The sequence below is a fragment of the Poeciliopsis prolifica genome, unplaced genomic scaffold, assembly GCF_027474105.1.
Source record: "Poeciliopsis prolifica strain line A6 unplaced genomic scaffold, Auburn_PproV2 SCAFFOLD007, whole genome shotgun sequence".
In the NCBI taxonomy this organism is placed as follows: Eukaryota; Metazoa; Chordata; class Actinopteri; order Cyprinodontiformes; family Poeciliidae; genus Poeciliopsis; species Poeciliopsis prolifica.
Window position 1 is genome coordinate 742,622 of NW_026562382.1, and position 17,959 is coordinate 760,580.

The 17,959-nt window shown below is 44.8% G+C and overlaps 2 protein-coding genes across 2 annotated transcripts in view; one reads left to right on the top strand and one right to left on the bottom strand.

The window, feature by feature from the left end:
• Nucleotides 1-8,058, bottom strand: part of LOC129361237 (ecto-NOX disulfide-thiol exchanger 1-like) — a 71,039-nt gene extending 62,981 nt beyond the window's left edge. Inside the window, 1 exon segment of the mRNA XM_055031983.1 lies at nt 7,689-8,058. The gene's annotated coding sequence lies outside the window, so the exon portion shown is untranslated.
• A 5,740-nt stretch (nt 8,059-13,798) lies between these two features.
• On the top strand, nt 13,799-17,365 carry LOC129361240 (purine nucleoside phosphorylase LACC1-like). The gene is given in 7 exon segments (XM_055031986.1): nt 13,799-14,384; nt 15,419-15,597; nt 15,713-15,806; nt 15,809-15,862; nt 15,865-15,876; nt 16,304-16,529; nt 16,615-17,365. Coding segments are annotated over 7 exon segments (1,275 nt in total). The 5' UTR covers nt 13,799-13,900; the 3' UTR covers nt 16,841-17,365.
• Nucleotides 17,366-17,959: the final 594 nt, after the last annotated feature.

Consider the following 17,959-nt stretch of genomic DNA (forward strand, 5'->3'; position numbering starts at 1 on the left):
GTATGACGTCAGCAATAACATTCGCACATGTCAGTCTGACATTTTGCTAAATGTGAATAATTAATGGTGATGAATTGTTTTCATTTGAAACTTTTAATACGAGTGAGAGCTAAAAGTTGGACTCCTCCGACCCACACGGAGTCATTAATATGAAGAGTGTGTGTGTGTGTGTGTGTGTGTGTGTGTGTGTGTGTGTGTGTGTCGCCGCCCCGTTATCAGCCTCTGCCTCAGACAGACAGGAAGTTAAATCCTCTTTCCTGCTGCACTCCTCTGCAGCTTTCAGCACAAATCAGATTTACTTGAAGTGTAGCCAGAAAAAAAAAAGACACACACACACACACACACACACACACACACGCGCATACACTTAGAAAAAACACACACAAAACAATACGCACGCATGCGCCATTGTGTGAATCAGACAGCACTTCTGTCGCTGCAGCCCCTCCGCTCCCCTCCGGCTGCTTCCTCCATCTCGCTGTTGGTCGAGCAGCCTTTGATGTGCATCCGCTCAAAGAGCTGTGTGTGTGTGTGCGTGCGCGCGCGCGTGCGTTCGTGTGATGCTGAAATCACACACGCTATTAACAAATAAACCAGCAAAACCAGACAAAACTCCAAATGAGACAGAGCTGCCAATAAATGTGCACGTTTCCCCCTTCAAAACAAACTCCAGCTCACTTGATTAATCATCTCGTCAACTGGTTGCTGCAGAAACTAAACCAGGGTTGCTTTAAAAAAAAAAGAAGGAAATAAAATCACAAGCTGGGACGTCCAGCTTGTGATTTTAGTTCAGCGTCGTCGCTCTGCTGTCTGAGATGTGCGGCTGTGGTTTTCCTGGTCAAAACAAATCAACAAATATCAACAAATCGCGACTTGCGAAACTGTATTTATTACGGGACAAACAGGTAATGCAGCTGATAATTACAAATGTGTGTTCCGTAGCATATCGAAGTGCTTTTCACCCTTTACAATGATGCTAAAAGTAAAAAATGTAGAAAAAAAAGGCAGACACGTGCATTTCCTGGTTAGTTGTATCCAAACAGAAAAAAACGTGCTAATGTTAGCCTAGCGATTTATCTGAATCCTCTGCATGCTCTGTTTGCAGGCGTAAATGTATGAAAGCTGTGAAATTTAATACTGGACATCGGCCATTCCGTCAAAATAGCTCACCGATACGAATGGTGTTGCTTCTATATGCTAAACCAGTGGCTATGATGCCTGCAGCTCAGCACAACGTCAAATTTGTGCTGTTTGAATGTCATTATTGTCTCAGAGAGAGCAAACGTCATGAATAAAATTGACATTAAGCATAGTGCAAGTTGAAAGTGTGACATCATTTCTTAGCCTCCTTGTATATGTTACTCATCTGTCCAAAGGTTGATTCATTGAATGTTAATGAACCAGCATTTCTTGTAAACCAGAACAGCAGGTCACATTGACTAAGATGATGCAGTATTTGAATAGAGAAAGCCATATTCTTATTGGAAAAAATATCGGCATCGGTTCTCGGCCAAATGAGTTTTAGTTTATCGGCATATCGGATATCGATCAAAAATCCAATATGATGCTACACATCATTAGCATGTAGCATCAGAGGCACGGAAAGACAATATTGCAACACATTTTAATCAAGGTGACTCTGTTCTTACACAATAAAAACATCCAATCATGTCTCGCCCATTCCTGCTCGCTCTTGCAGAAAGGTTGGTGCCTCGTTCCAGTGGCCAGTGGGTGAAATGTGGGACACACCGTGGAACAGACCACACCGGATTTGCAATGCAGTGCTCTGACGTTCAGCCAGTTTTAAGACAGCGAAACATTAGAAGACATTCGACGTCCGTCTTGTCTTCCTTGAACAAAAGTGTATTTAAAATTCTGCTATTTGAGTCAGAACTAACAGGAACATTAGCACAGATCTTTGAGTCGAGGAGAGAAAAAAAAAAAAAGACACAACACTGACGTACAAATGGATTGTGAAAGCCCGAATCCACACCGATACGTGGAGAGCCGCAGTGCGAGTCTAAAAGCTAAGACGGCTTTGTGGTTTGAGTGACAGTAATGACTTTGTCTCCATTAACATGAGGAGGAGGAGGGAAGTGGAGGTTGGGGGTTCACTGAGGCTAATGCTGGAAACACATCCACCTCTCCTACAACCACACACACTTCTACCAAGGAGAAGCTGCCCTCCTTACTTTAACAGTTTCATCACCTCTGCTGAGGAGAGACACACAATGTCCTGCTGCAGATCTGTTTGTTTAGAGACCATTAAAGGGACACTTTGTTTTGCTGAGGTGGGAACTGTGAGGGGTGCTCAAAAGTCTTGTTTGGAGAAGCTAGCAAGCAGAACAATGTCGCTTTGGAGGAAAACCTCCCGGGGGAGTCGGGTCAGCCGCTGCTCTGAAAAGGACCATTTTGGTAGAGCAACACTGAGGCTATGGTCTTTGACGCCATTTTTCTGGGTTCGATTCCAAGTCTCGGACGATTTGACTCTTCCGTCTACTTACTGCTCAACTGAAGGAAGGCCTCTAGTGCCAAAATATCTTTAGAAAAAGGCCTTTTGAAAGACAATTTGACTTCCTCGCAGTTGAGGGAAACTTGTGCCAGGTCTATTTCATGTGTAAATTAAAATGTAAGCCCTGGGTGAAGAAAAAGGCCTCACTATTAAAAATCTATCTGTGGTTTTTAAATGTCGATGAATCAACAGAGAGCATTTCTTGGAAACTACAATAACCCTAACCGTTTGTATCGATCTACAAACAGATGACGTAATTGTTCAGTTTTATTATTTCCATTAATGCATTAATAATGCATGTTGAGGAATGTAGTCACCTGAACAGCGTCTGTGCGGACAGAGATGTCGGCACAAAGACACGCATGGCAGAGGAAGCGATGGCACCGTCAAGACGAAACAGAACAAGTGGAAGAAGACATAAAATTAGAAACCTCCCAGCCATTAGTCTCCTTGTGTTAGACATATTCAATAACTAATGTCTCGTCGAGTGAAATCAGATTTTTTTTTTTTCGATCTCGCATGTCAAAAACGTTTTATTCTGAAGGACAGGAATGTTTCCCCGAGTAAAACTCCAGCTTTAAGAGCATCTGGTTTAGAAGATCTCAGCGGTGCAGCTTGAAAATATCTATCTGCAATCAAAAGAAGCAAACGCACTGGCGACTCTTCTGTAAGCGTGTGTGTGCGTGTCTGTGTGGGTGTGTGTGTGTTCAGCCCAGACACTGTCCTGCTGCTCACACTGGGCTGGTTGTGATTCTCTGAGTCAGATTTCAGTGACAGCCAATAAGAACCAGCTGTGAGGAGAGATGGAGGGGAAAAAATTGGTTCAGAGCCAGAAGTCAGTCTGAATGCTGCGTCTTTAGATCAATACCCAGCTGGTGTCTCCTCTCTCTGTTTCTCTCTCTCTCCGCGTCTCTAACAAAGATCCTTGTGTTGACCTCAATCAGGGCGAGGACGACCTTTGAGAAGGGTGGCATCCAAAATTATCTTGCTGAGGCAATCCCAGCTACCACAAAATATATATTTATACTGTATTCTCTACAGAGTATGAGAAAGAACAAAAAACAAATATCTTGTTTTTTCCTCTTTTGATGATATCCTAATTTGAATATTAGCTTGGAGCTAACAGGAAGGTGCCGATGTTTCCTTAAACAGTGCAACGCTTGACCGTCTCTAATAAAGCCATGCACTTTATGGATGCTAAAAACATAAAAGAGAAAAATATCCAGATACCTTTTGTGCATAAAATTGATGACGCTCAGCCGATGCATCCAGAAAAATATATGTGCAATTTTTTTAGCCAAGAAGGCCAACTAAAACATTTATGGAGCAAGCAGACAGGAAATAAGTCCTGAAGGAAGCGGCATGCTAGCTGCGCTAACGCTACAAGTCTGAGAGCGCCTAAAAGGTCAGTGATCCTCAAAAATCCACAACAGTGCAGTAGCAGATCTTCTGAATGACATAAACTAAATCTCTGTTTAAATATCGACGTTAATCATCTGACTGCAAGGTCAGCTACTAACTAGACCCCACCCTTAGCCGCTCACCATAGCAACAAGCCATAAAAGAAAAACCTAAACAGATCCCATTTATAACTGCATAGCTGCACACAAGCTAATGAAAACACATCCTTAAATGTCTTCTCCCAGGATGGGGATAGAAAAGCGTCTACTGGTGTTTAACCATGAAACCACACAACTGCAGGTAAACACATCAGAATTGTGAATGAACTCTCTAGTAAAGGTGAAATAGCCAGATGAATGCAGGCCTTTATATAGTTTTGTTGTTGTTGCTGTTGTTGTTTCCACAGTGTCAGGCGGCTGCCGGGACTTTTCTGTGAACCAGGGACACACAAACAGGAAGAGAGAGACACAAATGCTCCCCAACACACACACACACAGAAAATGCTGTTGGAGGCATCTCTCTGGTGGGCAATCCTTCCAATGCTCCCACCGCATCTGAAAATGCCACCGCAATTAGCGACAGACGTCCCCGTTGAGCTGTGCGGCGTGGGGTCGATTAACGTTCGTGAGGTGGCGCGGCGGAATCCGCCGAAGACATGAAGAGGACGGCTAATCGCATCACAGGCCCGCTATTCGCTGCGCGGCGCAGTGACACGTGGGACATATAATGGGGACGGGGGAGAAGGATGAGGCCATTTTCACTCCGGCTTGAGACCCAAGAGGGAGTTTCTGTGTCTCTGTCGCTCAGTAGCGGAGGAACAAGTGGGTCCTCCACAACCACCCAAAGGCCCCTCCGTCCTCACAGTCCACAGCCGACACCGCGCTCAGGCTAAACGAAGCTAACCTCTGGAGCGGTGTCAAATTCTGCTGCACCGACTCCAGCGGTGGTACTGGGCCGTCATGTCAGCTCACGATGCGACACCGGCCGTCTGCCCGCGGACAACAGAGACGCTGTTTGTTGACGATGACGATGAGTGGTGTCTGTGTCGCCGGCGGCTCCAGGGAATTATCGCTTCAACGTCGGGGGACAGTTAAGAGTCTCGGCCCGGACACCGAAAGAGTTCAGAAGAACCGGTCCCCAGAACGTCAAAGACAAGAAAGTCGTGGTGAAAGCCCAAATGTCCACCCAGAGTCCTTTCAGAGAGCAGAACCTTTAGCTAAATCAGCTTCAGTTGGATTCTTCTTGAAGCTTATTGCACCTTCCTGCCGCTGCTTTCTGCAACGCTCCGACTTCACACTCTTAATTTCAAGTTTGTTCCTTTGGCAGTAAACAGAAAATACTTTTTTTCCAACTGTTCATTAAGAAAACTTTCACATTCTTTTCTGCTGAGGGTCGTTTTATGGCAAAGAAAAATGACTATATGGTATAGTGGGTTTATGCCAATAAACTCAACATGTCTAATACTTAGGTTCATTTCACGTATTTATGATGCAAACATGAGATTGTCACTTTTTAATCACCTAAAAATTGTCAAAATACAATAAAATCAAGACTTAAACTCCACTTTAGTACCAAGTGGTGAGATAAATCTAGAGTCATCTAAAATCTCTGTAAAGAAAGTTTCAGCACATGGACTCAGTGTGTACGTCTAAAGGGATCATGGAATAAATCTATTGAATTTAATGGAAGGTTTAACTCAATATGCTATGCTCATGCATGAAATATTCTTCCTGTCTTTCCAAACAAAAGCATCACTGGGAGTCCAGCTGGCTAGCTGGTTAATTCACAATTCACACATTCATGAGTGGACCATCCAAACTCTGGTTCTGGTTGGACCTTCCTGGTGTCAACAGCCATCTTCACCATATCCATACCAAAAAAGCTACGTTTAAAAATGAAGGGTGCATTGATCAATCTGCCCTGACTTCCTTGACTTTGGATGATCGGTTGATACTTCAATGTAAAGCCGATCTTTTCCATAGATGATTGATTGAGGGACAGGCCCACCAGGTCACGTCTGCATGTTTGCAGTTAACAATGGTCCCCCCACTGCGGCCCACTCTGTGACATTCTTGATCTATATTGAAGAACATTTCAGACAATAACAACAAAATCAGCGTGGAACGAAATGCGAATCGGCAGGTTAGACTTTTAAAAGATCCGCAGTCAGCGATCGACTGCAATTGGTGCACCGCTATTAAAGAAAAAAAACAAGGATATGTTATCCAAACCTTCACATAACACAGCTTACAGTTGGGTCGTTGCACTGGACATTGCTAACCGTCTCTTAAACCAGCCTGAAGGAAGCGCAGCCCTAACAGTCCCTCACCGTGTTAAAGGTCATCTCTCCTGCCGCTGTCTGAAGCCGATTCTTTTGACCTTTACTCGGTTTCAGAGCAGAAAGAGACCCGGGCTGGTCAGACTTTACGGACCGGTGGCGGTGAGGCAGGTTTTTACTTAAACGTGTTTCTGTTCTCAGAAAAACAATCAACCCTCTTCGGCTCTGCCGTGAAGAAAATGGCTTCCCACGTCCAACCGTGTCACACTCCGGGCTGTGAGACCCGTCCCCCCCCCGTTCCGGTTCCTGTCAGATTAAAGCCAGTTTGTTGTTCACACTCCCTAAAGCCGCTGCTGCCGCTCCGCTCCTCTCCGTGGTGCTGAGGACGTCGCCCTGGCGACGGGTTACCAGGGCGAGATGCTGAGCTGCTGAGACCTTAAACGTTCTGCAGTGAAGTTTAAAGCCGTGCTTATGCTTTACACGGCCAATTTGACTCTTTTATGCATCGCCTCTACGAGAACGCTGCACTTTCATTGCACCGTGTTGATGTGCTTGCTTCACCAACCACCACATTTAAGCATTTCACTCAAAAAACGTGACCATCGACTGTTAAAAGAGACTCGTTTTTCTTTACTGCTCCATGCAAAACTTTCCAATTTTTTAAAAAACACTCCTGCATCTGCAGGTGAATGAGCCGCGTGTGACGGCAGGTGAATAATGCGAGCAGAAGCATGACAAAGGCAGCTCTCTGCTGCTGAGGGGTCGTCAAGGTGACTCCACAGCAAGGGCATCCACAGCTGATCTCTCTCTCTCTTACACACACACACACACACACACACACACACACACACACACACACACACACACACACACACACACACACACACACACACACACACACACCAAACACCTCCATCCCTGCTTGCTTTCCAGCTCCTACAGCAGCAGGAATTTGACAAAAGAAGCTTTGAGACCTGCAGCCCTGCAGGTGCAAAGTGGAGCAGCTGATGATCAACTCATCCACGTCTTTTAATTGCAATCAAAATGATTATTTTATATAGTCAATATTTTTTGGAAAAAATGCTCGTTCTCTACTGTTTGGTCACTTTTTTTGTTTGTGTGTTTTTCTTTGTATGTTCGTAGCGTTTTCGCGTCTTAAACATGTCGAGTTTGCACTTTGGAGCAGAAACCAGTTTGCCATTCCTCAGCGGTGTGAGCCGGTCGTCGTTTGGCCCCCCTGCTGCGCGGGAGAAACGCGCCGCTTCCGCGTGTGCGTGACGTTAAATGAGAAATAAGCTTTCAAAATGTGTAACTGGAAACAAAAGAAAGAAAGAAAGAAAGAAGAAGAAGCTTCGATTCATCCTCACTTTAGGTTTTCTTGGTGCAGAACTGAGATCTGCTCTCCAGACACAGCAGCGTGAATAATAATAATAATAATAATATAATAATAATAATAATAATAATAATAATAATAATAATAATAATAATAAAACTCACATAAGCAGATGAAATCACAGCATAGAGAGACACTCAGCTCCTTATCGCTGCGGATCCAGCGGCGCGTCAACGCGGTTTAATCCGTGATCGGTGCTGCTGGAGCCGGACGCAGATCCTCTGGTCCCTCCGTCCTTCTTCCCAGACGTTGTTATAAGTGAGGGAGACACCGAGCCGCCGCCGCAGCCGCTGCTGCTGCTGCTGGTGCTGGTGATGAGGAGGAGGAGGAGGAGGATGCTGCCGCCGCCTCCGGTGCAGGACCGGGAACCGCGAAGGCGCGTCCCCGACAGGCGTGCACGGCGGTCGGTCCGGGGGGTCCGGTTGTCAGCGAGCCGGTTCCGGTGCCGACCCGTGGAAACCGGGAGCGACTGTCAGCCGGGTTACATGACGACACAACGCAGCCCGCGACTAATTGGACCGGAGGCAGAAGCGCACGCGCCTTAAATTATTCAAGGTTTTTAAAAAACCACGTCGGACGAGAAAACCGACAAACATAACTACATGATGATGACGTAGAGGGAAACTCGTGGGGTTTTTTTTTTCTCCCCGTGATTTGAATGTAAATGTGTTGACTGGTTAAAATCTATGGAGCTGAAATAATCAATCTGATTAATCGCGATTAACTGATTATTCAAATACTCCTCAGCTAATTTACCAATCGATTAATCACTAATTGGAGCGTACCAACTGTACACCAAATGTATACATGTTGCATTATAGATCAAAAGCATCTGTGTGTAAACGTGTTGGACCCAGAACCTTTTGCTGTCAAGGTTTTAACTGGCCAATTGAAGTAATCGATTAGTCCTGCTCTGGGTTAATACAAACTGAAGAAGAAGAAAAAACTCATTTATGTATTTATTTAGCTGAGAATGCATCCTTTACCAGGCCATTGGCCTTTTCGAGAATAAAAGGTTTATTTGCTTACTGCCAAAAATAAATATTGAATTGTTTATTTTCATTTTTTTAAACGTAATTTTAATACTGTGCAAAATAAGATTAAGTGGTTAAAAGAAAGAAATTCGCATCACCCCTTTAAAATTCCAATTACTCAATTAATTGTCAGAATAAATCGATACTGAAAATAATCGTCAGCTGGGGCTCTAATGAAATCAGTCAGTCATCTTAAGGTTTTTTTTTAAAGTGTGGTGCAGTTTGCTACAAGCCTTGTCGTGCACTAGGTGCTCTGGTCTAATGAAACCAAAATTGAACCCTCTGGTCCAAAATGGATGTCAAACAGTGAAAGCTCATTCCAGTGGGGTCGGGTTTGATTTACAAGATTCTGGTCGAGGCTTCGGCCACTCAGAATTTTTTTTTTCTAAAAAACAGACAAACAAAAAAAAAATGGACCCAGAGCTGTTTTCATCCATGCAGGAGCGATCCAAATACTACTTTTACTCAAATGTCATTAATTACACTTCTTGTCTTTATGTTCCCAGCTTTCATTTCCTCTGTTGGTTTCTTCTTCTGCGCAGCTGCTGTTCAAACGTCCTGATCTCCTCAGATCTCTTCCGGTTTTATTACTCGATCCTGACTTTCACCATTCACAAAGTGCAAAGGTTGCTTCTGAAGAAATCGGACTGCATGGACGAGGCCTCTCGTTGTGCGGCTGACGCCCAATTGATGGTCGTTTGAAAGGTGAACTTGCGTTGGACAAGCTGAAGAGCCCAGGTCCTCTGTCACGGTCGGCGTGGCGATTCGATGTCACCTGTTAATCGGCTTAACAGGCAACGATTAAATAGCTAATCATCAAAAAAGAAAAGTCTTCATGTCATCGAAAGTTTAGGAGGAATCACAGTCGGGATTTTACTTTGAGCTGTCATGACATGACCTTCAACTGAAGTGTCTTTCATGGTAATTATATATATTATGATTTAGAACCTCAGATTGACCTGTTTGCTCCTGTTGCTAAGAGCAACTAGGAAACTAAAACTCTGAGCACACGAAGCTCGACAGGAAACTGACATTAGGAAGCCTTGTTTCGGTTCTGCAGGAGGTTCAGACAGAACAAGTCAGATGAACACATTCTCCTTCTGTTGCTGATAGCAGGTGCTGATGGAGCTGATCAGCTCGACGGCAGAGAGGGATGAAGATGGCGCTTCATTCCTGGTCAGCAGAGCGTTGTGACCTTCACGGGAATGATGGGAGGAAGTTTCCGTCCCAGAGGGAGCTGCGGGTCACCGCAGGACGTCCTGCTGCGGCACCACAAACTTCCTCTGGGACTGAAACCTGACAAGTGATGCACGGAGCACAGCATCCAGATAATGGGTAGCTTTGACCCAGATTGTGTGTCATATTGGAGCAAAAAGTTGCTTTGAATGAAGAGCGTCAAAGTTTAAAAGCACACGACCAACCTGGAGATTTTCTAATCTGAAACGGGCGTTTGGTGCCCTCTGCTGGTTGTTTGGAGAAAGTACAACTTCCTGTTGACTCAACCTGGTTTCCTGCGGCTTGAACGCAACACTGAAGCTCTAGAAGTAGAAACTGATCATCTGTAAAGCCACGTGTCCTTCCTAGATGTTCATCTGCTCTACCAGCTTCTAGTTTCAGTTTCACTCAAGTCTCCAGAGACGTTTGTAGGCGAGAACAGATCAGAGACCAAATGAAAGAAATAAAGTGTTGAAGTACATTTAAGATGATCTGTAATCCATTCTCCTATGTGAAAAAAGTGGATGACCAAAAAAAATGATGCAGAGCGGAGAAACTTGGATAGGTCCAAACGGCCCTTGAATCCTACGGCTGATGAGTGAGTGAATGTCCTGAGGTTAGCTGAGGAGTGGCCAGATAAACCAGAGTCCAATGTTCCCACTTTAATCAGAACATCACACAAACATATCGGACTGGTCATACAGCAGACAGGTCTTGGTTTCTGGCCTTGCTTTGGTTCCGGTTCCACTTTGATCAAAGCTGGGTTTCGTTACACTTTGAGGGCTTATTGTTTTACATCATACACCACCTTTAAGGACAGTTTTTTTTTTTTTTTTAATGTTTCTCAAAACAAAACCATGCTTAGAGTTTACCAAAGAATATTCGGAAGATGTAAATATGATGTATTTTGGCCATTGATCTCAGAGACTGAACTTGGGAACCTGTCGATCGAGGCAAATACCAGACTATAATGAGGAAACGGTTTCCACATGGAGGCGTGACAGTAGCAGCGTCATCACATGGGTGATCGTACCCATAGTGGAATTATGTGGATTGTGCTGAATGCCATATAATTTTGAAGGAAAACCTCTGGTCAGATTTGAAACTGAGAAGTTGAAATTCCTCCTTGTTTCTATTCAGTGATGCATATAGTTCATATGAGAAACATTAAAACAGTTGTCAATAGTGAAAAATCTCCAAAAGGTCATGTCCTAGTCAAAGATCATAATTTGGCAAGAATTCAAATATGTGGCATTAGCATGTAGCTGTCAAAGCATATTTGCTGTAAGGATGACAAAAATAATAATAATAATTCAGTGGTTAGATGAAAAAGGCTAAATGACTTCATGAGGTTTCCAGTTGTAATTCTGGGTTTTTTTTTTCTTTTTTATATATTTCGATTACAAAGCCCTCTGGTTAGTGATGCTGCTGATTCATGTTATTTTAGGGTTTTGTAAAATGCCAGTAATTGTTTGGCTTCCTGGTGAACAGAGATCTCAGTGGACAATGGACCCAAACTAATTTGCTGCTCAGGATTCATGGATTCGGAGCTCCCGCCTCACAGAGCAGCCCCGCCCCCACTCGGCTCCTTCAGACTAGCCAGCAGCAGCTAGCAAACACCTAGTGGGTCTGCTGAGCTCATTTATAGGAGCTTCTTCTCAGTGGAACGCAGGTAAAAATGTTGTTAAAGGGTTAATAGAGGAGCCATGTTGTGATGACTTTCTGAAGGCGGAGTTTTACAAAGAGCAGGAGCTTCTTAAAGAGACAGAGGCCCAATTTCAAGGTGCGAAATTACAAAGTCAAACTTATGTATTTGACCTATATATAAATGTCTATATAGAGAGAGGTTTTATACGTCAATTGAAGGTAACATACTTGATTATGCTATAAAATGCCACTTTCTTCCTGGAAAACGGTGATTACTGCCCCTTTAAAGAAGAAGAGACAACTTTAGAGAACCAGCTGAAATCAAAACACGTGTCCATTTTAGTAAAACATGGAACTTGAGAAATTTTTTTGGGCCTTCCAAACCGATGGGAAGTGTCAGCCATCTGCTGCAAAGTCACTAAAGAAACTTCCTGCCTGTCACCACATGTCCAGCGCTGGTCTTTCCAGCAAATAAACCAGCCAAACGTCTCCCTCGCGTTTCTTTCAAATGCCGATTTGCAGCCTCAGCGAATTCTTTCTTCTTTTTTTTTTTCTTTTGCAACTTTTATTCTCTCTGCGTCTTTAATTACACTGTTGATGTTGCAGAGACCAAACAACCCCGGGAAGTTCCCACATCCTCCTGGCGGGGCAGGTAAGACGGCCGAGTTCACATGTGAGCTCTGCTTACCTCGCACCAGATTTCCTCAATCTGAGCGAAGCAGACGGCTGAGGAGTTCACACACGTTCACGCGCCTGTTCTTGCATGATGCATTTAATGATCACTGCATTCATTATTTTGGGAAGTTGTGTTCTTCCCTAAAGCAAAAGCAGCAGCACGGTGTGGGTTTCATTCAGCACAGCTCACCGCAAACAGAACTCTGGTGACAGAGATAAAAATAGTAAGACAGAAATTTGATATTTTATCGTCTTCAGATAATATTTAGTGCTGCACAATTCATCATGAGCGCATTGTCTTCGCAAAACGTCGTCGAGTCGAGTTGACACAAATGAAAGTGCACCAGATGTTCAAGGTCAGAGAGAGAGAGAGCTGGAGGCAGGAGAAAGCCAGGAGTGAGGAAGATTTGTCTCAACTGAAGTCGTCATTGAGTCATTTTGTGAGAATGATGATCTAATACAGAGCAGTCCTAATGTTTTGCCTGAAGTTACACCCATGAGCTGCAGATTAATGACAGCCATGTTTGATAAAAACCGTGTTAGCACTTAGTAGTTATAGCTGAAAGTAACAAGTTGGAGCTTCTTTTACCTTCAGAACTCTTTTGTTCTTCCCAATATAGAGTCCAAAAGGTCTTGGAAACATTCCTTAGATCAAGGAGTTAGTGATTTTCAGCTGTTTCATTGCAGATTGAATACAGTGGATGAGATGATAAAGTAAATCCAAAAGGAACGGACCCCAAACCACGGAGAGTTGAGTCAAGTCTAAACATCCTTCAGATGTGCTAGTAGAAACGGGGCAATGCATTCTCACTCCTAGAGCCACCTTTAAAGGTGCTCCTTAAGACTAGCCAGGAGCAATTAGCAAACACCCAGTGAAACTGAGCATCTGCTGAGCTCATTATAGGAGCTTCTTCTCAGTGGAACGCTGGTAAAAACTTGGTTAAAGGGTTAATAGAGGAGCCATGTTGTGATGACTTCCTCAAGGTGGCATTTCAGAAAGAGCAGGAGCTTCTTAAAGAGACAGAGGGCTAATTTCAAGGCATTAAATTACAAAGTTGATTTTTTTTACATCGTATGTAGTATTTTAGAATAACTGAAGATAACAGTTACTTTATTTTTATAAAATGCCATTATACACATCATCCCTTTGAAAGCTGCAGCAGCGCAGCTCTGGTGGTTCCTGCTAGCAGAAAGCCAGCAGTCAAAGACGTGATTTTATCAGCTGAATAAATACATGTGGCTTTTATAGTTTCATCATACATTCTACTTCCCGTACAGTGCAGGTATTAACGCGTCAACATTCCTTACAGTTGCTTAAAACAACCTTTAATCTCACAGATCAAGAAAAACGAGGCGCCTCCATCCTAAATAACCCCCATTAGTCTCTATTGATCAGTTTTTTCTCAAGAAAAAAACCCCCGGAGTTTCTACATGTTGGTGCCTCACTTTGCAACATGTTTTTGGTGCTTTGCGAACTTTTGAGTGCCCTGCAGCAAATGTTGGTGCAACACTCAGCAGCAGCAGGAGAAGGAAACCAACCCAGATGAGAATTTCCAGCGGCTGAGCGGAGTTTCCAGTGTGGGCGGGGTTTCCAGTGTGGGCGGGGTTTCCAGTGTGGGCGGGGTTTCCAGTCTAGGCTGGTTTCCAGTCTAGGCTGGTTTCCAGTTCCTCTGCAGGCCGATGGGGTGTCAGACTCGCTCCCTGCCGCGGCCACAGAGTCATAGCTGCACGCGGCCGGGGACAGGATGGCCGTCCTGCTGGATCTAACCCGCTGCTGCCGCTGCGACCCCCCCACCTCTCCGCTGCAGGCCGCGGACTCGCACGTCTTCCTGCTGTACGGCGCGGAGAGCCGCCGGCGTCAGACCGGCCTCACGGACCCGTCTCCGGGCTCCAGCAGGAGCCTTCACGTCCTGGACTCCGGCTCCACGGCGGAGCGTCTGTACCGACTGAAGCGGACCCTGGATGATCTGGACCTGAGTGCGGTCAGGGTGCTGACCACGGCGCGGGGCAGGGAGGTGCTGGCCCGGTACCAGGAGATGCTCTTTACCGCCGTTTATACCTTCGATTACAACGTGACGCAGCCGGACCGGCTGACCTGTTCGGACTGCCGTGGCTCCGCCCACACGGACTCACCTGAGGGCGAGGCGGAGGACCAGGTGTCTGCCTTTCTGCAGCAGCTGCCCGCTTTGAAGGGAGACGTCAGAACCCTGAGGTCCACTTTGATCCCAGGTGGGCTTCAGCAGAGGTTTTTATTTATTTATTGATTGATTTTTAAAAGTGGTTTTAAGATTGTTCTACGATTAGACAAAAACAAATCACCTGATTTATTTGATGAGCCTTTTCTCAACCAAAACAGCATCAAAGATCACAAAGATATTGTAAGTTTCCTCATTGGATCTTAATCATCAGGGCCGGATTCACAAGGATGTGGGGCCTTGGGCTGGAGCAACTTTTGGTGCCCTATGAACACCAAGTGAAAACGGTTTAACTAATGAAAATTAGTAAAATAACTGGCAGGGGCCAATCTATGCACAGCAGGGTTAATAAGTCCCGAGTCCAATAAGTCAATGTTGATCCAAAAGAAATTGACGATAACGTCATCATTTCCCAATATTTGAATGTTTATACTCAAAATATTAACACAACTCACTGACTGTCAGCCTATAACATCTTTATAAAGTCGAATGTTTACAAAACGGACTTAAAGAAAAAAAAAAAATTTTTTGGACGCCACCCCCCAAAAAATCAGAGCCCTGGGCTACTTCCTCATAACCGTTTCTAAAGTCTAACCCAGTGAATAACTGTGTGATTTGTGTATAACTGAGCTGCATGTCAGCACAGAAGATAAATACATCAAAACATCCAATGTGACTACAAATTATCCAGTAAATACCAGATTGATAGTTTTCTAAGGTCGACCATTATAAAAATGTTTTTACAACAAACCCCACCTCAGTGGACAGCAGGGTGTCCAATGCTGCCACCATGACAGAGCTTTTAATAGAGCAGCATAACAAAACTTTGACTTTTTAAAAAAAGTTTATTGTGTTTGTCAATAAATAAAAAGTGAAATCAGCACAAATGGGGTGGGGGGAGGGAAGGCGGGGGTGTTATTATGGTGACCCATAATAATAGCTGAGTTTTTTTCCAAATGAAAGGTATGACTAATGACTAATTACAAACGTCTGTACTGTAAGAAACAAAGCTACAGAGACTATTTGTCAGTAAAGCTGGACATTGTCCGTCTCCTCCGTCTCTCTCAGAATGCTTCGGTCACGGCTTCAGCACCCGTTCAGGCGGCGTCTCCTACATCCCCACTCTGTCCTCCTTGAACCTGTTCAGCAGCAGCAGGAGGAGGGACCCCCCCGCCGTGGTGGAAGAAAACAGGCGCCGGCTGGCCGTTCACGCCGGCTTCCATCCCCTTCCCCTGCGTCTGGTCAAGGTACGTTGTTGTAAAACAAACGAACAAAAAAAGCCTCTACGGTGCACGTGATTCGCCTGTTGACCATAAACCCTGACTGCGGTGCGCTCCCCGCCATGACTGTCCTGTCCTGCAGGTGAACCACGCCAGCGACGTTTGGGTTTTGGGGAAACCTGAGCCGGAGAGCTACGACTCCATGGTGACCGATCAGACGGGCATCGTTCTGGGGGTCAGGGCGCCGACTGCTTGCCCATCTTGTTTGCCGATCCTGTGAAGAAGGTCATCGGGCCGCACATGCAGGTGAACGAATACTCTGACGCTCCGGATTCATCGCAGCAAAGTTAGAAATGCACAATATGTCTGCGGTACTGGTCATGTAGTTTGACTACACAAAAATCCTCGGGTTTTTTTCACCATTAAGAAACTTGCTGTTCTGACCACTTCCTGTCGTCCTCATCTTAGTTTCTGCCAGTGGCAACATCCTGTTGTCGATCGCGTGACCCGACTAATGCAAAAAAGAAAAAGGATTTTCATTATGGTTTTTTGAAATGAACCAATTTTCATGCAGCAAAAACATAACTTTATACCAAAAAATTGTTATGCTTCCATTACAGATTTATTTTGAAATGTCAAACCGCACAACTATATAGCCACTGTAGACGCAGCTGCTTTTTAATACTTCACACCCAGACGTCTCCTTCTCTGACTAATTTCTCTCTTTTCCCAGGTTGGAGAGGGACCTTGATGGGCGTGGCCACGGCAACGGTGGACGCCATGGTGACGAATTTTGGCTGTCGGTACGGCGACATCGTGGTGGCGGTGGGGCCGTCGGTGGGGGTGTGCTGCTTCACGCTGGACAGAGAGCAGGCAGCAGACTTCATCTCCATCCATCCAGACTGCGTTCCTGATCCGGAGTCGGCCAGGCCACACGTGGACATCCTCCTCGCCAACAGGTACGGAAAAAACAATATGACGCAGATAAACATCTTAAACGGCGTATGTTCGGTACGTTAGTCGCTGACCGGTCACCGCTCCCAGAGTTCTCCTCCAGCGCCGCGGCGTCCTTCCAGAACACATCCACGACAACACGGAGACCACCCGGCCCCCCGTGACGCCCTGCACCTCCTGCAACCCCGACGACTTCTTCTCCCACGTCAGAGACGGCGTCAACTTCGGCACCCAAGTGGGTTTCCTGTGGATCAAGGAGAGTGGAGAAGCGGCCAGCGCTCCGGGCGGCCAGACGGGTCAACGGGGCGGACCTTAAGACGAGGAGATAAACCAAAACTCGACCGCCGAGAACTTCATTCAGTCAAACCCGACGGGTCGGGTTCCAGATGCCGGCAAAGCAAATCTGAGTGATTCTTTGGGAAACTGTGAGGAAGAACTATAATCCAGTAGATTACATACTGCAGAACACCTTCAAAGGACAAAACAGCTGGAATAAACTACCAGAGCTGTGACTGTGACTCCAGCTGTGGACAGATGAGTGAAACGTGGCTGAATGTTCCCATTGTTACTTATGAAAGCAAAACAACACAGAGCTTATAGATATAAATTGCCCGAGTCAAGACAAAACACTGCAGCAGGTACTAGAACAGAGAGATTCTTTTCCAATCTTTTCTGCTCAGTGGTCATTTTATTACAGCTTATAAAACATTCAGTTTTTAACGGACCACAGAATCTGGAATAAACTTCTAGAAAACTGCAACGATGCAGAAAAATTGGCTTCCTGTGATTCACTGTAACTGGAGCGTTGATAAATATATTTGTGTGATGATTTTGAAAATGCCATTTGACAAAATGTGTGGCTTATTTGTCCTTCCTTACATGGTTCCTGCATCATGTTTATGTGACGTGCAGCACTTTGAACAGCCCAGTTGCTGATATATTCTGTGTAAATAAATCTGACTTAAAGAGTAAATGTTATGAGCTATGAGCAAGTTTACTTACAATTTCATGAGATATTATTTAAATGAGACAAAACTCGTTGTTCTGGGGTAGGGAAAGCATTTATTTGAAGGGGAAAAGCCTTCATTTGTGATAAAGGCAGCCCTTTTTTTAAGAAAGAAAAGAAAAAAAAAAGAAAATTAAATGTTTTTACTATTTCACTGCTTTTCACCTCAGTACTAAAATAAAAACACAAACGCCACGTAAGTACAGAAGCATGAGTTCAAATACATGAAGAGAAACGGGCCGAGGTCAGAGGTCAGAGGTCAGATCACCTGAACAATGCTAACAGTGACGAGACCGACAGCTACGCTGTTTGACTCTGATCATGTGACAAAGTTTCCTTCTGGTGGAAGGAAACGTGCTGCTGCCAGAACGTTGATCAGAACACGAAACCAGACAAGCTGTGAGAAAACAGGTCAATAAATGAAGAGGT